The sequence below is a fragment of the Prenolepis imparis genome, unplaced genomic scaffold (genome assembly GCF_030444845.1).
Source record: "Prenolepis imparis isolate NDT839.2.m4 unplaced genomic scaffold, iyPreImpa1.0 SCAF_11, whole genome shotgun sequence".
In the NCBI taxonomy this organism is placed as follows: domain Eukaryota; kingdom Metazoa; phylum Arthropoda; class Insecta; order Hymenoptera; family Formicidae; genus Prenolepis; species Prenolepis imparis.
The window spans coordinates 5,083,311-5,108,233 of NW_028141169.1; the positions used below are offsets into that span (position 1 = coordinate 5,083,311).

The 24,923-nt window shown below is 29.4% G+C and overlaps 2 protein-coding genes and 1 long non-coding RNA gene across 11 annotated transcripts in view; 2 read left to right on the plus strand and 1 right to left on the minus strand.

Annotated features, from left to right (window-relative positions):
• The first annotated feature begins 51 nt into the window (after positions 1-51).
• Positions 52-10,008, plus strand: LOC145942510 (5'-3' exonuclease PLD3). 6 transcript variants are annotated; one of them, XM_083049316.1, is made up of 13 exons: positions 52-168; positions 795-986; positions 4,101-4,367; positions 5,454-5,690; positions 6,509-6,630; positions 6,978-7,320; positions 7,407-7,541; positions 7,819-8,010; positions 8,095-8,223; positions 8,326-8,465; positions 8,722-8,887; positions 8,963-9,104; positions 9,261-10,008. In XM_083049316.1, the coding sequence occupies exons 3-13, from the start codon at positions 4,248-4,250 to the stop codon at positions 9,461-9,463; spliced, it is 1,929 nt and encodes a 642-aa protein (XP_082905442.1). In that variant the 5' UTR covers positions 52-168; positions 795-986; positions 4,101-4,247; the 3' UTR covers positions 9,464-10,008. The 6 variants fall into 6 exon arrangements, with proteins under 6 accessions (XP_082905442.1, XP_082905448.1, XP_082905444.1 ...); XM_083049318.1 differs by having other exon boundaries at positions 157-175; XM_083049322.1 differs by lacking the exon at positions 4,101-4,367.
• A 4,208-nt stretch (positions 10,009-14,216) lies between these two features.
• The window catches only part of LOC145942517 (uncharacterized), a 21,293-nt gene continuing 10,586 nt past the window's right edge, over positions 14,217-24,923 (minus strand). Inside the window, exon 3 of the long non-coding RNA XR_014426369.1 lies at positions 14,217-14,882. This is a non-coding gene — a long non-coding RNA (uncharacterized LOC145942517). The remainder of the gene's footprint in view (positions 14,883-24,923) is intronic.
• Positions 14,761-24,923, plus strand: part of LOC145942512 (fatty acyl-CoA reductase wat) — a 19,994-nt gene continuing 9,831 nt past the window's right edge. For 2 of the 4 annotated variants that reach the window (XM_083049325.1, XM_083049328.1), the window contains exon 1: positions 14,761-14,900. The gene's annotated coding sequence lies outside the window, so the exon portion shown is untranslated. Of the gene's footprint in view, positions 14,901-15,002; positions 15,113-24,923 lie in introns of those variants that run through there. The other 2 variants (XM_083049327.1, XM_083049326.1) reach the window with 2 other exon arrangements.

Here is a 24,923-nt window from a genome sequence, read left to right on the forward strand (position 1 = left end):
CGATGTGCGCAGCGAGGAGAGGGAGAGAGCTAGTTGGGCGAGAATGTCGCCAGATGTCGCGACGAGGCGGACACGTCGTCGACCACGCGCGGCTCGATTCGACTCATGCTCTTCCGTTTCGCGCCTCAGTCGGCTTCCGGTCGTGCACCGGAACGGATGTGTCGAATTGTGTGTGGTGTTTATTTTTATTCAGACTTATTTTTTTTCATTTTTTTCCTATTTGTCTCTTTTTTAAGAAACTGAAAAGATTGTATAATTTGATTAAAAAATTGTATCTCTTTATTATATACTCCTATCTCCTATCTCTATCTATCTGGTGTTAATAACCCGGAGAAAGACATATCGCACCTTTGTTTGTGTCACTTAAAATGACGAAGAATGTTTGTTTTACTTGTCTTATCAGTTTCAATGCTCCAAATCCGTATAACTGATAATTCTCTGATTGTTCCATTTAAATGACTTTAAATAATAAAACTGTATTTTTTAAATGAATACGAAAATTGCTCGATTTCTTTCACAATTTGTCATTTCATATCTGCTATATTAGTCTGATCAAAATTATTGTACAGTTTTAATAGTTTACTCGCTGAAATTATCTATTTGTATATTTTTAGATATTACAAAATTATCCCCCTCTCCCCCAAATTATTTTATTATTCTATTATACATGAAAAAAATATGATATTTTTATCTTCTCTTTAATTACCTTAATTATTTACCTTTAATTTATTTCCTTTTTAATTAACTTAAATTAATTTAATTTCAAATTTCACAAATTCACGTTTATTTAATAGATTTTATAACGAGAAACAACGTTCAATACAAATAAATATAAAGGAACTCTAAAGTTCTCCAAGTACCGACCTGTCTGATCGAATATTTCGCTGCTGTCGCCTGACCTCGAGAAGGTAGTGGAAGAGATAGGCTTCGAATACGAGTTCATGAAACGTGTTTGCGCCGATAAAGCATGTGTTCCAATATTAATGGTATGTACGAAATTACATCTACGATTCTCTCAAATTTTAATATGCAAAATGCAGCGTGAACAAAGTACTTTGTACGTTTCTTATTTTTACGTGCGAAAATTATATAAAAATTGAAAATAAAAAGAAACGAGATATATATCGCTTTTATAAAAAAATTCGTAAAATAATTTTACCGGATATAATAATTTTAAAATGAAATAAATTAGATATCTGTTGAATGAAAAATCGGTGGAAAATTTCAGTTGACTTTGTTGCAAATACATTACAAATAAAGTAGAGAATGCATCAGAAAACACGTGGCGTATATGCTTCATTTTTTTATACAATATTATTATAATATAATCATATTTGAATATAATCTTACTTGCATGCTCTATTTTTGTAAATTCCTGACTCAGCCATGAGATCCGTCCTCTTTAGCTGCCCTTGCTTGCACATTCAGCATTCAAAACGAACTGAGCGTACATTTAGCCATCAAGCATGGAAAAAAAGCGTGAGGGAAAGAATTCTAAAAAAATATACCGTAGAAAGTAACAAAAAAAAAACACGAACAGATATCCATAATTCACCGTTTACCGAACAGAGTCCTATTGTATTTGCGTAACCTGACAATGTAAAATACTATCGACCAGGGCAATTTTCCGAAACCTCCCAAGTCGGAACAAAGTCAGAATATTCAAAAATAACGGGATCGAAGATCGAACGGAGGAGAAAGAAAAGCGATACAATAAAAAAAAGTCGTACAATAGAGAGAGAGGCGCCGAAAAAAAAAGAAACTTAGATATTCTTGGAGAGAATATCGAAGGACATGAGAGCACCACGTGCGAGGTTGGCTACGACGGGAACGCGCCGGATTCCGACGTGATCGATAACGAGAGGCGTGTATCGACGAAATATTTCACTCTCGTTGGATTCGCGCAGACCGCCAAAGGATGCTTGGCGCGCATGCACGACCGGAGCCGGACGTGTTCCTCGCTAGTTCCTCGCACATATGTGCGCGATGACAGGTCGAACGAACGCAGTCGCCGCCGAAAGTGTGTTTCGGAGAGCGCGCGGTTAATCTCCGTTTACATATGGCAACGAGTCGTCTTGCAGTGTAATTCACACACACACATACATATATCTCTCTCTTTTATCACATATATTATTGTTATTTTTTTTTTCGTTTGTTCGCGCCGCGATTGTTTCGATCGAGTCGTGTTCGAGGTATAAGCGCGAGTCTATGTATTATGTATAATTTTTCCATTTGTATATAATAATTAATGTTTCAAGTATTAGAATTATTGAGTTTTTGTTTATGCAATAAATTTAAATTATACCATTTTTGTTGTGTAAAATGTTGTGTTTTAAATTTGTATCATGCGGTGCCTTTAGATAAAGTGAGGAGTAGAGAATAAAGCAAACAAGTCATGTATCTTGAATGGTATAATCTAAATTTTGTAATATACTAATTTAAAATAATATTTAAATACAAATGCACAAGTTTAACTATGTTATTTAGAATAAACTAATTTTTTTTAAACTTAATCATTCATTTTTCAAGTTCAATGATTTATTTCTCGATTTACCAATTACGAATAAAAGATTTTAAGTGCAATCGGATACATGTCGAATATATGCAAAATATATATAAATATACATTATTAATATTTTAATATATGACATATATTTGTTACTTTTTTTATAATTTTATCTATCTGCATTTAAATAAAAGATACAAGCTACTATTGCGAAAAGACATTTAAATAATTTAACATATAATCTTTCAGCACATTTAACTTGTAATCAATTGTTAATATAATTATGAAATATATAAATATATTGAATATATCGAGAGCAATATCCAAGAAATTAAATAAAATTTTGTTTTAATATTATTGTGTATTAAGAATAAATTGAGGAATTTATATAAATATTCCTTTTGACGTTTATAAATTGGGAATGGGTTAATCGCAGCCTTTTTATCAATTGGGAACGTTATCGAGGCCACGAGGACATTCTCTGCGCAGGTGCCCGGCGAGGCATGCGAGACCTTTCGATCGTTCTCTCTCGGTTAAAAGGTGTTTGTCATCCCCATGCCCTAATGTAGATCGTCGTCGTCTCGGCGACAAACTGATCGAATCTATCTTGATAAAAAAAAAAGAGAAAAAAAGGCAGAGAGCACCTCAGTACGCAGGTTTAAATCGACGCGATCGCGAATTAAACGACACCGAATCATTAGAATATCGCGGATGAGTCTAATTGTTTTATTATCGATTATGACATATACTTGGATCGTAAACTTCTCCTTTTTTTTTTAGATAAGAAAGTATTGATGTTTGACCGAGAAAAAGATAGAATGGGGTTAAGCTAATTAAATCAAGTAGCGTGTTACAAATTAGTGTTCTACTTATTAGGATTAGCACCAAGGATTTCTTAGTTTCTATTTGATGACGAGAATGAAAATTAGCGGTGAAAGACACGCGAGATTCCTCCTTACGTCGTGAGACTCGCTAATTTGCTGATGTAACAAAAAAATTTTTCGCGCGACTTTAAAAACATTTTTCTTAACAAAAAATTAATTATTTATTTTTATCTCTTCTATTTCTTTCCAACTAAATTTTAAAAATACATTAAAATTTGCGCGAGAAAATATATTTAAAAAATTATTATAAGATAATATTTTAAAAATAAATATCACTGGGTATTTTTGTAAATTTTTTGTAGAAAATATGGAAAATATATTGAAATATTACTCATTTCTAATATTATGTCTATATATTTTATAATTAATATCACTTTTTAATTCAAATGATGAAAGTGTAATAAAACAGGAAAGAAATTTTCTCCCACGCTCTTACTTTGCTACTTCAAAGAAACTATTATTTTTCTTGTATCTTTAGCCATTCTAAATCGGTTCTAACTTTAAAACGTAGCAAAGGATAAAAATAAAACAACGCCATTGTACGTGCATACATTATTACTAGTAAGGGTATTGCAAAACTTTTGTCATTAAGGTTTATCTCAACCCTCGCGCGTGTTAAATATTAAGCGCACGGCAGAGAATCAATGTCGTCTATGCACATATACACACGCGGTCATAAAGCGGATGGCATTTTTCTTGTGTGTCGACAGATATCGATGAGAATGTTGAATATGATACAAAAGTCGGATAACGGAAACGGCGTCGGCCTCTGCACGCACGCGAGTTTGATCGACCGCGAGTTGTTCGCCACGGCCTTGATGCATTAGACGACCGTGGATGCATCGGACGCAATCAGAATGTCATTCTTTGGGCGGAAAATGGGTGGCAGGAGCGGTGGAAGCTCCGAGCACACCGGTCGTAACTTACAGGACGGTCTGTTTCAGATTGCGTCACAAGCTTGCCATATCCTGGTGCAAGTAAGTTGAAAAGAGAAACGTGTGCCAAGAAAAATGTGTGACATGAAAAATGTTTGCGATATTATGATAATATCGAGATTTTTATAAACACAAAAAATTGGTAAATAAAATATTACTGCAAATAGTATTCAAGACAAACGAGAGATACAATTAAAAATAGTACTGAGAATAATAGATATGAGAAAATGATATAGACAGCATCGAAAATAATATTGCAGTTAACATCAATAACAAGTGTTGACACTTTGCTACTGATGCTGAGTACGTTTGACATCATTAATTTATCTTTCATTGTCAAATATATACATATATATCGAATTATATAGTCTATTCTATAAAATGCGATATTATAATTGAATAATTTTATGAATGAAAAAAATTAAGATAATCATTAAACATATAGAAATAATTTGAAATATAGTTTGTACATTTATATTCAAGAATTGCATGCGTTATCTCTTCATGTTGTAATTCATGAAACGTGCAACAGAATCGTTTGAAATTGATGCGGACGGCGTGTATTGTAATCTTAATCAACATCTCGCGAACATCTCATTAATCATGCATACTTTTGTTCTTCTAGCAGCGGAATTTTTTTCTTTATTTTTTACAACATGTAGAAAAAACTAATTAAGCATTTGCATGTACATACATATGATGGTACATATGGATATCTTAGAAATTAGGATCATCAGGCTATATCTCGCATTTCTTTATGCATATTTGCGAGATTACGTATGAATAAATTTGAAATCAATTCACAGCAAAAATCCAAATGTAACTGATTTTTTTATTTCTCAATATCTAACTTTAGAAACTTATGTGTATATAATTAACTTATAAATTAAATTTAAAATTTGCTAAAATCTTATTATGCATTAAAATTTTATTGATGTATAATATCTACTTGAAATTATCTGGAAAATAGAATTTTGTTATGTATTTGTACTCTCAAAATTTAATTTATATAAATAATAATTCTCAAAATAAATAACATTATCTTTTTAATTGTTTCTTATATCTTATAAATAATAAATATCGGCTTAAATAAAATGATAAAATAAATCATCTTTTTTTTCTGTTAAGGTGAATAACACGCACAATGTTTCTTATGGAGGTAGCAATAATGTGAATAATATCGCGTATTCGAAATATACTACGGCTGGCGGTCCAACCGCTCCGACAACGTCGTCATCAACAAAAGGAACAACTGCTGACAAAACTTACCCGAAGTATGCGGAGCCTAGGGATAAAGATCAGGATGTGGTTGTATTGTTACCGCATCGTAAGAACAGAGCACCACGACTTAAGCACAAATTGTCGGTGAGTCCTCTCATACTGCTCTAGAATCAAATATAAATATAAAATTTATAATAATGGTATTATATAAAGAATTCAGAAAGAAGTAATCAATAAATAATTTATAAAGCTTTATTTTACTCACGATTTCATACTTTAAAGATCAATAAGATCTATTTAAAGTATGAAATCTACTCCAACATATTGCTCTGACAAATCCTTCCTCTTATTCTCTATTTGCCTTTATAAAACTAACTTTGCTTTACAATAAAAAACTTTTTTGATGATTAGATGATGCCTAAAAAAATAATTGTTCTCTTTGTATATTTATAATATTAACGTCAGTAGAAAACTTATGGTGTGCTTACTATTCAAAAGAAATTAAGCAATAATATATATTTAAATGAAACTGTGAAATTTCTGCAAAAATATAAGATGAAACAAATATACACACATTATTACGAGAAAATAATATTTTTATATCTTAAAAAAGAAATGTAATGTGATGATCTCATTGAATAAAAATATTTTCTTGTTTTCGACGGTCCCTTGTCATGTTGTTGGAAAAAATTCTGATTAATTTTGCATCGAGTTTATTCATTTTCCTTATGAATCACGAGCGGATCGATTCCCATGGCATGCGTTCTCGCGAATGACAAAGTTCGCGCGCTCCTTATCATATTAATGAGATAAAATCCAATGTCATGCGATTATTCGAAGTGATTTAAAAATGGCGATGATAAACAACAAACAAAGCAAATTTCCTGTTTATATCACACGAATTCCCAAATCGCTAAATTATGTAACAATGTTGCACACATGATATATGTATCTTGTTGCAGACCGTGTCCGAAAACGCACGGCTAGACGTAAACTCTCCGGGCGGTGACGATGACTTTGAGTTATGGGACCAGTCTGGATTTATGTTAAAGAGCGATGTGGACGATCCTCTTACAAATGCAAAGTACGTATCATATTTTTTCATTGCACATTTAAAGATAAGAGACAGAGCAGCTTAAACTATATTCGCACATATAGCTTCCTTTAATTAAGAATAATTTTAGGAAAAGAACGATATCACTCTATCAATTAAATTCTTAATTGTTGGATGAATAAATTATTATGTCAAGCACATACATACACAAAGTTTGTTATTTTTATTGCTTTTGTATGTAATTCTTTCTTACGAGAAATAAAACAGAATAAGCATTAAAGAACTATAGTGCACTTGAAATTTTAAGACCTCAATCTGCATAAAAAATATTATCGCGATAATCGCATGTGATAAACTTATTATAATTCCTGTCAAAGATGGGGAGCGCAGAGTTGGTGCAGACCCAGTTGCATACCGATAACGATTATATTGATTTTGATCGTCCTGGTCGTACTTTTGCCATTGTTGGACCACGCGGACAAATACACGCTAAATGCCACCGCATTGGATTCGGAAACTACGTGCATGGATCATTGCAGTATATCTTTGGTAGAAACTATCCCTATAGGCTTGAATTACAGTAATAATACTGCGCGCCACGAGACCATCTATGATTCATGGATGGATCTGATAGAAATGGCACAGGACACTATTGAAATCGCATCGCTTTATTGGACAATGAAGAGGGAAGATGTGTTTCCCGATGACAGTGCTAAGGAGGTAAGTAATGTGTAATATCATAGTATGAGATATAAACAATTGAGATTTGTTGATCATCATTCGCTTAACAAATCGATTCATCGCAGGGAGAACAAGTGTTCCAGGCGCTCTTAGAAGCTGGAAGAGATAGACAGATTACGTTAAAAATTGCACAGAATCTTCCTTCTCGCTTGTCTCCGAATATCGATACACAAATTTTGGCGAGAAAAGCTAACGCATTGGTAATTTTTTTAACATATATTTTGATGAGATAGATGTGTCGCACGAGAAATAAAAATATTATACTATTTTTATATATCAGTTAATCATAGTTTATATATAATAAGATTATTGGTAATAAGAGCTGTTCCCTGTGTACATACATACATAAATAAAAGATAACTTTATTATTTATTCATTAAGATTCGATCGACACAGTTTAGTTTTACTTTTCTTTTCTTTATATTTCTTTTTTGCTTTCCATAATTATAAACGCCAACACATTTTATTCGAATTCAGGTGAGGAATTTAAATTTTGCTGGATTATTGGGCGGAGGTGTACTTCATACAAAACTATGGCTCATCGATCGTATTCACGTATACGTTGGTTCAGCAAATATGGATTGGAGATCCCTTTCGCAAGTGAAGGAACTCGGTTTGGTGGCACTGAATTGTTCCTGCTTAGCAAACGATTATGCTAAAATATTCGATGTAAGGAATATAAATTTATGAAGATAATACGCTATATTGGAAATCATTTAATATAATTAGCATAGATTTTTTTTTACTTTATAGGTATATTGGAAATTAGGCGAAGATGGTAAAGTGCCTTCCACGTGGCCAGATTCTCTCAGCACAAAGATAAATATAGATAATCCTATGAATTTTACATACATGGAAAATAAGTACAAAATATTTATCGCGGTTAGTATCATTCGAGATATTAATAAATGCATTACAATACACAGTGCAATTATTTTTGTATTAGAATTAGTCATAAAAAATATGATATTAAACACATTGCAGAGTTCACCTCCGCCATTTTCGCCGAAAGGCAGGAGCAACGATCTAGACGCGATCTTACACTGTATTGCTAAAGCGGAAAAGTTTATTTATATCTCTGTGATGGATTATTTCCCATTAACAATATATACTGCACAAGTCAAGTATGTATAAAGATTAAAATTATATGTATGTGTATGTGTGAACGTATATGTATATAAAATACGATAAAATAAATGTAAATTATAGTTTAAATTAAAATAATGGCTAAAATGATGCGTAGAATATCTTTAAAATGTTTATTAATATGTTGTGAATATTCGGAATTTTTATATATTCTTTCCTTTTTCTGATATAGCATCATCTTTCTTTTATTTCGTTTCTTCCATCAATAACTGCAGTTTCATATTTATTTTACAGATATTGGCCTATAATAGATAATGCTCTTAGAACAGCAGCGATCGAGCGTAAAATAGACGTGCGCCTCTTGATTTCCTGGTGGAAACACTCAAGACCATCCGAATCGTATTTTCTTAAATCATTGCAAGATCTGACGAACTCCTACGCCAATGTTAAAATCGAAGTAGTAAGTATATTCTGCACATATGTAGTTATAAATATGTCGTCTATCACGGTCATTTGTTGCATTGAATCTTTGCAGAAAAGATTTATCGTACCCACCAACTCGTACTTAGACAGAATACCGTTCGCGAGAGTGAATCACAATAAGTATATGGTCACCGATGTAGCGGCCTACATAGGAACGAGCAATTGGTCGGGTGATTACTTCATTGACACAGCCGGTAAGTTATTGCAATGTCGCTTTTACGAAAATAAAATGACACACAAATTAGAGTAATAATAAAATTATACATGCCTATGCTGTTTTTTATAAATTTACGTAGAAGTATTTTTTTTTTCTACAAAAAATTTATTTTAACACAAATGTTCGAATTCAGGTATCGGTACCGTATTCGAAAGCGTGGGACGTCAGAATAGGAACAATATAAGACAACAGCTGGAAAATATCTTCCACCGCGATTGGTATTCCAACTATTCTTTCCCGCTATATAATATAAGCGAGACGCGTTCCGAAAACTCATGGGGTTTATCGAGAAATTCATATCAGCGTTCGTCGTATGAACCTTATATACATATATAATTATAATATACATATATCTTCTCGCCTTAATCATGATTTTTAATCGTGAAAAATTTTATCATGTCAATTTATAAAAAGAGAATTCACCTGATTTCTCAACAGAAACAAACAACATTCATTTTTCTTTATTGTATTCTCGCGACTTATATGTATATATATGCGCTCTCTCTCTCTCTGTTCTTTTAAATAATTTTTATATATATTTATATATATTTTTTTAAAATTTTCATGAAAATTATGATTGTGTGCGGAAAGTTAATCATTGTAATATCTGGAATTTATCATTGCATATATTGCTGTCTATTTATGGGATTTTATATGTTATGTATACACGTGACATAACGCGTGAAACTTTTTAGTGATTTTAAGAAATTAAATTATGAAATATTTTAGCATTAAAAGAGGCTGTTACAGCGGTAAGTTGGCTTATGCCTAGAAATATGTAAATTAATATTACGTTTTTTATATAAGTATTTTTAAAAGAATTATTACATTATCATAACCGTGAATTTTAATTTAGAATTAATAAATTCAATCAAAAACAATACTGAGAGTGAATATAAAACTTATATACTTTGTATTTAAATATGTAATCTTCTTATATCTGTGCTAGTAATTAAGTTATTCTTTCAATTTTTCTTCTCTCTTTAAAATCCGCTTTCTGAATCTATCTCCGATTATATATATATATATATATATAAGCCTTTATTTCTCTTTTAAATTTCCGCCGAAAACGTGCCGATTACAACAATAGGCGATACCAGTTCTTCCTTCATACTGATCTCTCTATCTCACGACCGTATTATCCATATTTGCATGTATATACACTTGTGTGCCTAACAAGCATATATTATTTAACGAAAAGAATAAAACATGCCTTATAAAAATTATTTTGATAATAAGTACGGCAATATTAATCTACGTTCGAGAAATGCATCGATTCTGCGTTCTTCCATGTAAACCGTGATCTCTTTAGAATTCCTCTTTGATTATTACTTACGTTGTGTGTCTATATTTAGTAGTATATACAAAAATAGGATCTGATTATTAACGGTATTTTATTACAAAATATTAAAAAAAAATAAAACTGGGATGATTAATATCTTGATGAAAATATTATTATAAAGGCGTTTGTGCGAGACATTGATAAGATTAAGTAATATTAATACGATAATTAAAATATAAACTGCGTATTTTCAAATAATTATCATTCTTTAACTGGTAACTTCCGTCACCGGAAATTTTACGGCTATTAGTATCGTTGAATATTACAATTGCGTATTATTAAAAATATTTAAATTGATATAATTATGATCTTTTGCAACTGCGTCAATTTTTGTGCACAATTATGGCTATCTTACGTACAGACCTTACGTAAATTAAGAACTATTAAGAAAAAAATGATAATTATTTCAATTTAGATTTTGTTAAAGTACTTAATAATACACAATTATATAATGGATAAGATAATAGATGACCAATAGTCATAAAAAGAGTTGTCAAAATTATCAGTTAAAAAGCGATATTTGAAAATGCGCAGTTTATATCAATAATTGGAATACAATTTTAAAATGCTGGAAATTTCTTGAGCAGTGTGTTATTACCTTTTTTGTTATGCATGTTTTATTTAAAATTACAATGCTATCGAGGAAGTAAAAACGTTGTATACAAAAAAGTTTTATGACTTTTACTAAAAATACTTTTATGACTATTTTTCTATACACGTGTCACACACAAAAAAAAAAAACACCTAAAAAGATGAATCAATAAATAATAATATCGTTTTTATTTGAAATAGGTATCTCAATATTCAGTATTCAAATAATAATGTTTGAAATATTAGTAAAATACTTGTTTGGTTAAATAAAAAAAGAACATTAAATAACGATATTAAAAAATTATTGACAATAAATATCAATATCATGACAATCTGCAATCTATATTCTATTGTCTATCGATGTGATGAGAAACAGAAAAAATGTAGGTATGAAATCGATAAAACTTATATAGTCTTTTAAAATAAAATTTATGTTTTGAATTATCTTATAATTTTATTTGAATAATTCATCAATTTCCAATGAAAGATATACTGTATTAAAACTATTGCTCAGTTATGTATATATTATTGCCTATAAATATCTTTAAGTCTACTACTTTGCATTACCAATTACGAAAAATGATAACTAAAAAATTGCTTTTTTAAAATATATAAAATAATAATAAAATATAAATATATATGTATATGATAAAATATATTGCAAACATAGAGAATACACATAGATATAATATAAAGATTTCTTCGCCATATTTTGTGCCTTGCTTTAATAAGAGCCCTTGTAACTGTACAAAACGCGACAAAATATATTTGAATAGCTTGAGCTCAATTCAATAAAATAAAAATTCAATGTACTAATCAACTTATTTAATAAGTATATAGGCATAATCTTTAAGTATTATCAGCATAATCCAGATAGCAAGCGTACGCTATTTTCATGTCAAATAACATCATTTCTACGTCAAATAATATGCATTTGCTTCATGGGAAAGCATCATATATTAAAATATAATTACTGTTTATAATTTATACTTTTTATATTTACTAATTGTCTTTATATTATGCAAAATTAAAATATAAAAATTCGGATAGGAAATAGGCTAATAAGAATCAAGCGCAGAAAATAGGCGCAGCAGATTCTTTTCTTAAAAGCTTTCTTATTTAACTTGAATATTTCTACTCTTTCTTTGGACGATCTTCAGCAGATCACAATTGACAAAAAAAAAATTTTTTTCCGCCTTTTGTTTTCTCAAGCGATTGCAAACCAAAAGAAAAACAAATAGTAAAAAATCGTACACATGCTGCATCGCTGATAGCATGACAGTGTACATTTTTTTCGCTCCTTATTTCATTTGCGATCGTTTGATAGAAGACTTACCGGAAACGTAAGACAAATATGAGAGGAGTACGACGCATAAGAAACCTTTTCTGTAATTTTTTGTCAATTGTTCTACTGAAAATAATCCAAGACAATAACCGAAACATTCAAATTAAATAAAGAAGATTTTATTAAGAAAAATTAGCAGCGCCTACTTTCTGTGCCTGACTCTTATTAATCAATTTTCTATCTGAATTTTTGTATTTATATATCCTTTTCATTTCGTTATTTGCAAAATTTAAATGTAGAATCTTCATATGTGCAACTTTATTTATTAAAACTTTACGCTAATGTATATTTTACTCGTCTATTCTCTTTTATACTTATTCTCATTATATTTCTTATTTCAATTAGTCGCTGCAAAAATTTAAGGTAATTGCGAGTTATTCCTTGTATATATTATGATAAATTTGTATATGTATGTGCTTTATAACGATTTAAGCAAATTTACAATTATAACCATCACACAACGATTTTTTTTTATATTTAAAAATCCAATTTCAAACATTTCATATAATTTCTTTTATATATATACATATATGTATATATATATGTATATACAAAAGAAAGTTTTTGTTCTACCTACATTTTTTGCCCCGTTACGTTATGTGTAAGTTTGTATATGTATGTGCTTTATAACGATTTAAGCAAATTTACAATTATAACCATCATACAACGATTTTTTTTATATTTAAAAATCCAATTTCAAACATTTCATATAATTTCTTTTATATATATACATACATATATGTATATACAAAAGAAAGTTTTTGTTCTACCTACATTTTTTGCCCCGTTACGTTATGTGTAAGTTTGTATATGTATGTGCTTTATAATGATTTAAGCAAATTTACAATTATAACCATCACACAACGATTTTTTTTATATTTAAAAATCCAATTTCAAACATTTCATATAATTTCTTTTATATATATACATATATGTATATATATGTATATACAAAAGAAAGTTTTTGTTCTACCTACATTTTTTGCCCCGTTACGTTATGTGTAAGTTTGTATATGTGCTTTATAATGATTTAAGCAAATTTACAATTATAACCATCACACAACGATTTTTTTTATATTTAAAAATCCAATTTCAAATATTTCATATAATTTATTTTATATATATGTATATATATGTATATATAAAAGGAATTTTTTGTTCTACCTACATTTTTTGCCCCGTTACGTTCTACCTTTGCAGTATCTTTCGAAAGAGGCGGTACCAGACCCAGATAATTGGGACCGCAGTTAGGTCACCTGTGACTGACAATTCTTCAGACTGTGCGGAGATGCTCTTACCTGCTCGTGAACGGGACTCCAGTCCCTCTCCACAATAACGCTTTTTATCCGGATAACCGCTGTTAATCGGTCAAAATTTTCATCAAACCGGTATCGTGGTACCAGTAGTACGACTATTTATTCTCCTTAGTAGAATTCGCACTTCATCTACATTGGTAATCAGCGCGATAGTCCTCATCAAATTTATCCTCCAAGAAACCGGAATTCAAATCCGGAAATATTTCTCGAATTCTTGAATCGGAATTGTTTTCAAAATTAAAATTATCTATAATAGATTCCATTATAATAATCATTCGAAATTATATATAAATAAGATAAACTAATTTTTAATCGTCTAAAATTTGGAACAATAATACATTATACTTACATGCGGAAGATTTTAATGACATAAATTTACTGTTTTTTTTTTATAATACACAGCAAAGTGATTTAACTTTGTATCGAACCAAGAATATTTTTTTGTCTCTAAATAGATAATAAACAATGAACTTTCTACGTAATATTCTGATGTAAAAATTACTCAGACATATCATCTATTCTAGGGTGCTTATATTTATATGTAATATAAAGTAAATCTTGTTCTACTCTATCATTCTATTCTCTGCTTTATATACATATGTATGCTTCTTTATACAAATTCTGAATAACAGAAATAAAAAGTCACATCTTCTTCGACCTCGCGCTATTATTACAAGATTAATGATTTATCAAAGAAGTTTGGTGCGCATATCCGGTCTCTCATTCTTCAAAACATCATTTATCTTATTTAGGACATATCTTTAAGATATATGTTTTTAATTCATCCTTTAGTTTGTCATTTGCGTGAATGCTACAAAGTGGTGGAAACGGAGGAAGAGCACAAAAGAAGGGGTACGATACTCGATCAGGAAGGGGTACGAAGTAGGTGTGGGAAAAGTGGGACCACACTACGGGGCTCAACCGGAGTGACAAAATACAGACTGTTTTACTCGCAAAAAGTCGACGAGGTAGAAAAGAGGATCGATAGATCTACGCGCGCGAGGAGAAAGTTATTACATACATACCTGGTCGGTGTGTTCACGTCTACCTGACTCCCTGACTGCCTATCTATTTGCCTGAGCCAGCTCGATTGTCTTGGCTGCCTATCAGTTTACCCGCTACCGTTGCTGCTGTGATCTGGGGATTCCCCTTGTTAATCATCTGTAAACATTGTATAAGGTTAGTGGAATATTAACGTCATCAAGATTAATATGCAAAACACATCCACGGTGCTACATAGTATCTGCGCTGAATCCGCGACGCGCGTTTTTTCTAGAGTCGTAAGTTATCATTCGTTACTCTATCATGTTGCCTTGGCTGAATTGTTCTCTAGTCGACTTCTACTACTCGCGAGAGTACGAGACGTAGTGGAACGTTTCTTCCGATAGTAAGTAAGTTTGGTTTAAATGCACACTTTTAATAGATATCTTGTGATTAAATCTTTTTTTTTAAATTTGATAGTCTGTGAAATTGGAAAATTAAATCTCGCGAAAATAGATATATCGCAAATATAAATTTAATTGCCAGATATATCATACTTTTTTACTGAAATCCACTTTCAAATTTGATAATTAAATCAAGATTAAATATCTAATAGTACTAGACGGTGATACATAAAAAAAATAATATTTTATATCCGTAAATCTCTTATGTTTTTAAATATCTCATATGTCAATCTATGTTTCGTAAAATTTGATTACTATTTTTTTATTTTAAATATGATACGTAACATCAATCAAAAATTGAGTCGAGAAAAAAATGAACACTTTTTTCCTTTTTATTATTTTTATTCTCTTTTCTTTATGTTATTTTAATTAATCTTTTTTCATTATAATAGAGATATTATAAAATCAGTGTAGTTATGCATCTAAGAAATAGCATTGTTGTCTTTAATTCCTGTCTTTCTGTTAAAAACCAGATTATTGATGTTGATTAACTTTAACTTTACTATTAATATTTTTAAAAATTACTAAAAGAAACAGAAAGTTGTAATATACCTATATTAGATATGTGTGTATATATTATATATTAGTATATATATATATATATATATATATATATATATATATATATTATATATATATATTAGTATTGATAGCCGATTCGTACCATTATTTCTCTCTCTCTTTCTTCTTTTTCTCTTTTTCTCTCCTTCTCTTGAATATAAATTTTAAAACTTTAAAAATTCCAAATAAACTTATTCATGGACTTAGTCATATAGATGTGACAATTTTGACGGGATTTAAACGCAGACGTATTTATATGGAAATTATGATAAACACAAATTAAAATATATTTGCATCGTCGAGCATTAACAAAAATCTATGCATATTCGTCATCGAAGAACTGACATACTTTTAGCTTTGTAGCTCTTAATTTGTAGATATAACTCAAAGATGATGAGGATAATTATAAAATATTAATATAAATCTCTCTCTCTCTTTCTCCTTCCCCCCTCCCTCTCTCTTCTATTTTGATACAAAGGTAGTTAATATATTTAACATTTTAACAACTTTCTTGATTTTCACGATTTTAATCGCAAATTAAACACACAAACTTACACTAATCGCATCATATAAATCATCATCGCATAGTAATATAGGAAACATTTTTCGTTTTCAAGAATTTTGCCAATGTGTTTGGCAAAAATTTGGTTCAGCTTCTTTGTATTTATATTCTTATTTGTAATTGTGTTTTTTTTTATTCGACATATCGCTCGTAAAACGATTAATGTCACTTTTCGCGTAAAAAGAATGATTCGTGACGGTTCCGGTTGCTCGAGCGGTGTAACAGTAGTTTAACGCGAAAATTATGGGATACAGTAAGTAACTAATATGGAAACGATAAGTAAGCTGATGACAAGTACGCATCAAAACAGTAATTATGAAAAGTAACATGATGTGTCTTAAACACATGGATTACAATCCAAAATTCAATAATTTCTATAATTTAATAAACTTATATTCTATTCATCTTCCCATTTTTTACCACTACTTATTAAATTCGCCATTTCAACAAATTTACTTTCTATTCTACGTGTTTTGTTATAAGCAAATTTCAGAGTAATAATATATTAAAAAATCAAAGCATTAAACTTTATATATATATATATATATATATATATATATATATACTATATATAATTCATACGTCAATATTAAAATGGTTAATATTAAAGTAGTCTTCTTGGCTTGATTTGATTTTAATAGATGTAACTATAAATTATTTATGTTAAATATAAAATACCCTACATACATACAAAAGAAGGTATTCGTTACGATTGCTTAATATTGCATCGTTGTGCTAATTTGCGCATATCTTTTGCGTCATTTATAAAGTTAAATCAATTGAATTCGTTACTATAAAATCAAGAATTAACATTATGTATTAACATAACTGTAATACTAATATAATGTATAGAATGTCATAAATTTAAACACATAATTTAAGGCATAAATAAATGCTCTATTACGTTGACGACATAATAAACAATGATTTCAATAAATCCAAAGCTTAGATAATTGTCAAGATAAATAATATTGAAAATTGACAATTTATGAGGAACAATAGCTTTCTGTTAAAAATCTTTATTCTATAAATATTAACATTAAATTTATAAACAAAATTAGGGGGACATCTTGTACAGAATTTATAAGAAAATTAAATGATATAATTATAAATAATATATTAGTAACTGAAACTACATATTAGTAATTGAAAATAGAAATAAAAAGATAATCGTACAGTTATAAAAAGGAACATAAGATATGATCATCATATTTGTCATTATTCTTATTGGTTTCAAAAATAACTTTGAATTTTAGTTCTTATAAAAATATAATTTTAAATTTAGTTTTTATAAAAAAAAACGGCTTTTTTATGGGAGAAGTCTCTTTATATTTTAAATAGTCGAATCGATATACTTTGCGATATAGAAAATCTAATAATCTAATAATACCACTTCTAATTTGAAAGCTATATTCTCGACATTTATATGATGTCTCATCTTTTTCTCTCTTCTTCACGGAACAAGAAATCGCGCTCGGCTTTTATGATTTGCATAAGAAGATATTCAAGACGGTTGCATCTAGTGGTTACAGATTTTTATCGTCATTATACTAATTGTGCTATATACATATTTTACATTTTTAATTTTGTATTATTAATGATAATTAACGAACCGTGGTTAAACCGGTTATTAAAGTTAAGATAGACTAAAATCAAGATAGACTATAATTAAATGTACTTGCAAATTAATCAGTCTCTTTGTAAATAATGTTTTCTTGAGATTAATTTTTTTATTAAATTATCTTATTATGTGCTATAACAAATTACAAATTTTTAACCAGATAAATAAAATCAATTCTATTTGTTTCGATTAATAATGTATCAAGATAAAAATCGATAATCTCTGCTATTCTCTAATTCCATTCACATTAAATCCATTAATAAAATCCATTAATATAAAGTCTTAATAGCAAATAGGTATAATAATCATAATGTCAATATCAAATATAAATAATCATAATCATACATAAATAATTATATATCAAAATGTGCCCTAAATCACTTAAATGATTTAAACTATAATTGCTAAAGAAATTAATATATTAGAAAGTTATATAAAAATTCTGTTCACACTTGCATACTTAATTAAAGATATAATTTTTTTGCAGTTTTTAAAAAGAAAATAAAATTAAAAATAAAATCTCTATAATTCAAATTAATTAATACATAAACATGTTTAAATCGTCAAAGTATTAAAATCTTGAATTAAATGTTAATCGTTTGTGTGAAAGTTAAAATATTTTTACGTAAGAACACAACTATAAAACACAAAGTTTCTTTTCAAGGTACATATAATTTGCAGCTTCAGATTGTAATTTATTCTCTCGCTTGAAAATTAAATCTCTAAATTAATAATCTAAATTAATAATTTGCTGCGTTCTTTTGTATAATCTTTCGTTTTTTTTTCATGTTAATCTGTATCACGTTATTCTAAGATTATAATCTTCTATGACTCAGAATGATGTAAAAATAAACACACGACATTTAAGGAGATAGCATGCAATAACTTTTTACTCGGTTATACTTTCACATACTTTCTCGATCTTCTAACCGAGTACATGTGGTTTTGTTTTTTCCAAACTTTATTTAAACAGAATCACTCGGCTCTTCAAGAGATCACGTACGACATCAAGTTCAAATATGTGACAGTAGTGCAAGAAGAAAAATGGAACGCACCGTTAGGGCACCTACAAACATTTACAGCATCCGTGTTCCGTACCGTTATGTCGTCGATGCGACTTATGATAAAACGCGATTTTTACGAACTTTTCTTTTCTTTTCGTGTATTGTTAAAGAACAAGTAATATTTTTATTCAAAAACCGATATTAATAAATTTAGTACAATTCCTCTTTGCAAGGAATTTAGCCTAATTTTCTGTAATGAAATTTTAAACAAAAAAATATTTATTTCTCGAGGCGCTTTAACTTTAACACTGATGAACTTACATCTCTTTCTGATTTACATATTAAAAATACAATCTGTTTTACAAAAACAGATCTATTTGCAAACGTTTTCCTCTCAGTTCCTATTATATGTGCATTATTGAATAAGAGCGCATTCGAGGAGACGCTATTAGCGTTGACAGCGTCGTTCTATCTCTGTTGCTTACTGAAAGTTGAACAAAGACAGAGCACGCTTATAGCGCTAAAAGCGTACTCCCCGAATCTAGCCTATATTATAAACTATTAAATTATTGACTACTAATTTATAAACAGTTCAAATATCCATTTATAAAAAGAAGGATTAATCTACATATGATCTTGCGTAGGATAGCATATAAAGAAATTTTATTTTTAAATATAAAAGAAAAAAAAATATTTTAAAAAATTAGCTTACGTTTTACGTTATGAAGATTAAACGAGCGTGTAACTGTTTAATGTAAATAGATGTGTAGAATAACATAAAAAATATATATTTCTTACAAGGCTATGAAAATTTATGCACGTATCACTAAAGACGGAACTGAATGATCTATCTATTGAGATGATCGTGTGACGAAACATCATCATTAATCATTTAACGAATTGGCGAGCCTTATTATTAGCCAAGGACTTTCAACATCCAATTAAGATTACGTATTAACATTGTTGCTATTATTAATTACGATGGTTGTTTAAAGCTCGTCAAAGGCTATTCCGAGAGTGAGTGATACACGTTCAAGATAAAAGATGATTATAAATAATAATCGAAACTATTGTTGCGCATAATCGAAGCATTAGGCTCGAAGGCCAGAACAATGTTAATTAATCATAGCAAAGTTATAGTTAGCTAAGCACAATTGATTGAAATATTCTTCCTTATTTATGTTTATAACTTTATTTTACGACTAATCTCATCATTTGAAAAAAAAGATTCTAATCGGCATACTAAGTAATCAATCTTTTCAGTATAATAAGAGAAATAATTATTCTTTCCTGTTTCATTTTTATAATAGATTTTGTATATAATTTTTTATTTAATAATAATATATATTATTTATATATACATATATATAATATTTCTTTTAATAAATACGCATACATATTAATTTATTTCTTTTTTTTAAACAAAAAATATAGCGTATTATTCATGTTTTATTTTCATATAATTTTTGTTTTAAAGAAAATTAAAAATTTTTTTTATAGTTTCTAAAAGAGATATATATTCTAAGATTATTTTTAATATTTCAGACAAAAATCTAGAATATGAATATATAAAATATTAAACAATCGTGTACGAAAAATGTTAAAATTTATTTCAACTGCCTCGTACCCCACCATTTCTCGATTAACGGCTCATTTCTCTTCAGAGCCTTGAAAGTATTACCCAGGACCGCCGACGTAGCTCGTACTGGGTATGTGATTGTCTTCGTCCCGAGAGCAACCTTCACGCGTCTCATGAGGACGTGACCGCGAGATAAAGATTTGTGGCTCTTTAACGAGCGATTAAAACAATATGTTTATAAAAGTAATACGTGTATCGACATCTTACAATGTTGTATATGCCGCTTGTACAGTTACGTGAGCGTAATAACGCGCTGCGTGTTGTGCAAGTGGAATCTTTCTCGAGAGTTTGCGTAATGTTTGAGCCGTGCTGTTACCACCGGCACCATGTCGAGTCTTCCGCGTTGGCTCGTAATGAGCTCGACGCCTAAGTTATATTAGAATAGTCGCTCCCCGACGCGGAAGTAAGCCCATTCGAAGCCGCCCTTCTCCTTCCCCCCACGTATAAACGAAAGCCGACTAAATTTTTCGGAAAGAAATCACAAATGTGGATATGAGTGGGGGTCGAATAAACGAGAATTTCCTTCTCTTTCTTCTCTCCTTGGGCGCTCTCGCGCGCCCAAATGTTATACGCAAATATACACTGGGTGCTGATCTCTCAAGCGCGCGACCTCCTTCCGTACTTGGAAAGCAAGTTGCTAGACCAATCGACGCGACGAGAGGATCGAAACATCACCATCAATGTACCGCGACGAATCTCGAACACGATGAATGGCGCGCGTTGGATAAGGTCGTCTTTAAGGCCGAAATCTTACTATTTGTGACAATATTAATGTATGCATCTATCTTAGGCAATCTATCTTTTCTTGCGAATAAATTTACACTACATGTCGCAGAGCTATCAAATTATTTCAATCAGCTATTTCTATTTTATTATTACTATTTTATTACTATTTTGTTACTCTTTTATTATTTTATTACTATTTTTCATACATATGTATTTTTACATATTTATTTTACATATTCACTTTTATCTCATCTTTTTTATTTCAACAATTCATCGTGGGGAAAAAACTTGCTGTTTTTTTAAGATTCTTTATTATAATGGTCGAGAAGACATATATTTGTAGCAGAATAATTAATTAAGTTTACTTGCACGTTATATTTTATTACTAATACATATTGTCTATAAGCTTTAAACATCTAGGAAAATAAAATTTCTTGGTTCTTTTTTAAATTTTAATTATTATTTTTAGATAAATTATATAAAATTAGCTAGCTTCCTAATCATAAATATAAATGTAGTTTTCAAGTTCAGAAAGACAGGAAGATCGTTTTAATTCTCGAGGTCGTCTTTATTAATTAAACTGACAGGAATATAAAAGTTTATAGTTTTGTATTTGCACACCTCAAGCATTTTAGAATACAAGGTGATCATGTTTATTTATATTATTTTGTGCAATAATTATATAAAAATAATACACGAATTTAGGGGAGTCAGAGGGGATCATCGGAATTAAAAATCTCGAATTGAGATTATTCCGAAAAAGTCTTGGCACCGTACCAAGCAAAAATTCGTGTCCCGTGCACAAGTATTTAATTCCAACGAAAAATTAAATTTCGTTGGAATCAACGCACCGAAATCCGCGTACGGCTCTTATAGCCAATTTAATTCTTCATTTATATTTAATATAGAAGAGCCTTTAAATTCTTAGTGTTTAATTATAATAGCTACACGAAAAAAAAAGAAATTCATTACCAAAGCTAAATTTTGGGTATTCCTAAAATAGTATGGTCCTATTCTACACCTGCAATATAATTACCATGCCTAAATTTTAATTGTGATAATTATATTTTTAAGCTATAGTTTAGTAGAAAATTCTTCATTAAATTGTAGTTAAAGATATTAATTACCTCACAGCTAATATTTAGACATGGTAGTTTATTTTTTTTTCTGTGTACCAATAAGTCTTTTCGTAAAGATTGTATATTTTGTTATTCTTTTTACATGTAAAAATCGTATTTATTAACAAGTAAATAGACTCGGATTCGTTTTTTAATTCAGCGTCCTGATATGTTTCTTGTTTACGCTTCTTTAAGAAAGACAAACCGATTTTATTAAAAGTTAAAATCTCGAATTGAGATTTAATTTTAGGGGAGTTTGTAGGATTTATTACAAAAATCTCGAATTGTGTGAGATTTATTTAATTCCTTGATATCGAACCAAGAAAATTGGTACCTCGTGCATAAATAATCAGTTTTAACGAAGAAATCTTCCTTGTTGAAACTGATCCGCTAATGGATTTTATATTTTAAATTTAAATATATATGTTGTATTTGAGAGCCTTACTAAGTCTTGAATGTTAACTAAATAAAGTTTTATTTTATTTCGCATTCACTATGTTTCATTCAATATTTTTTTTCTGTTTGGAGAGAGTGACATGTATGTTAAAAAAAATAGCCTTTCAGATACGTTGAATAAATACGTGAAATTAACAATTCACTATTTAACATCAAAATTGCATCAATAATCGATACATCATGGTCACTATCGCACTATTTATAGTCAAGTGAAAAAGCAAGGAATGTTTATGTAAGTAATTAACACCAACTGGTTTTTTTGCGAAAAACTACGCACCAGAATTACGAAGAACGCGCATTAACACTTACTGCATATACAAAGCTAGCATATCGACATCACCGGAAATCATAAATTTCTCAATCGATTTCAAACTAACAAAAAATTAAATTAAATTATGATGGAAAGAAGGCTCTAATGTATTATTATAAAAGATTAAAAGAAATGGGCTAATAAGAGCCGGTGTATCAGAAATAAAAATGCAAAGATTTGTATACTTATTCTTTAAAACATTTAAGTTTTTTCTTTGAATCATCTTCAACTTAACTTAGTTTTATATTATAATACTGATCCAAAGAAAGGACTTTAACGTTCTAAAGAAATAAGTATACTTATTCTTTATTTCTTTAGAAGTATACTTATTTGTATACTTATTCTTTATTTCTTTAGAACGTTTCGGTATATAATACTTTTACAATATATCATATATTATATTATACCACACGTTAAGCTGAAGATGGTTCAATAAAGAAAGGACCGAAGCGTTCTAAAGAAATAATGTATTATAGAAATCTTTGCGTTTTTTATTTCCGATGCACCGGCTCTTATTAACCCATTCCTTTTAATCTTTTATAAAAAATAAAATAATTAAATCAATTTTTTAAGAACTCTTTTCAATACTATACAATTTTAAATATATCTTTAAAAAAAGTTAAGATTAAGATATTTTATTAAATTAAAGTTAAGATATTTTATTAAAGTAAAATTTATATTTAAAATTAATTGAAAAACAAAATTTCAAAATCGATCGAATTTTTAAGTATGTTCTTTATATTGTCGACAAATTATAACCACGAATAGCATTATTCTTAATTCGTCATTTAATATCTATAATTTTGAATAATAGCAAACAACTCTGAAACGTGATATCAAGAGACTGTTATTTCATACAGTCGCTGACATTATTCGACGTAAACATACGTGAGAATAGATTGAATTTTCTCTCATCCGAATTCCCGGAGTCCCATAGCCATAACCGGCCAGTTGGAGAAAGTAAAGAGTCGTGTATCCGGCGAAATTATCCGCGCCCGAGCTCTTTCAATTCCAGATGTGATGTAACTAGTTGTGCGTTAGATCTGCCAAGGCATATAGATGCTGCAGAATTCTGATATCTCTTGTAGAAAATTCTACGTATATTATGTAAACTTGAAGACGAATAAAAGTATAAGGGAGATTATTTATTGCATGTGAAAATGATTAAAAAAGAATATAATTTATATATCAAAATAAAAATAAACTTTTGATATTTATAGTCTGATATATATGTATGTATACACACATCATATATATATATATATATATATATATATATATATATATATATATATATATATATATATATATATATATATATATATATATATATATACATACACACACACACATATATATATTTCAACTTATATTTATGAGATATCTAATAATATAAAAAACAAGATTTCTAATAGAATCTCCCTTTTAGGATCTCTCTTAATTTACTCGTTTTCAAACGTTCCTGCGCGCGTCCACTTGAGCTTTCTTTTCATTTCATCATTACATCTATGCGACTCGATCGTTGTTAAAGACGGCTGTCTGTTCAGAATTTTATTTCGTAGGAAGGAACGCTCGAAGTTCACGATCGACTTTCACCAGACCGCGCTTCTGGTATGCGTAACGACTCGCATGGCGGGTTGCCTACTTTTGACTCGGTTATTATAATTAATTGCTAGATGAATAAATTAACATATTTTTTATTAATACGCCCAAGGATTAATCAAGAAATGTAACAGTACTCTGCGTTGATACCACTGCTT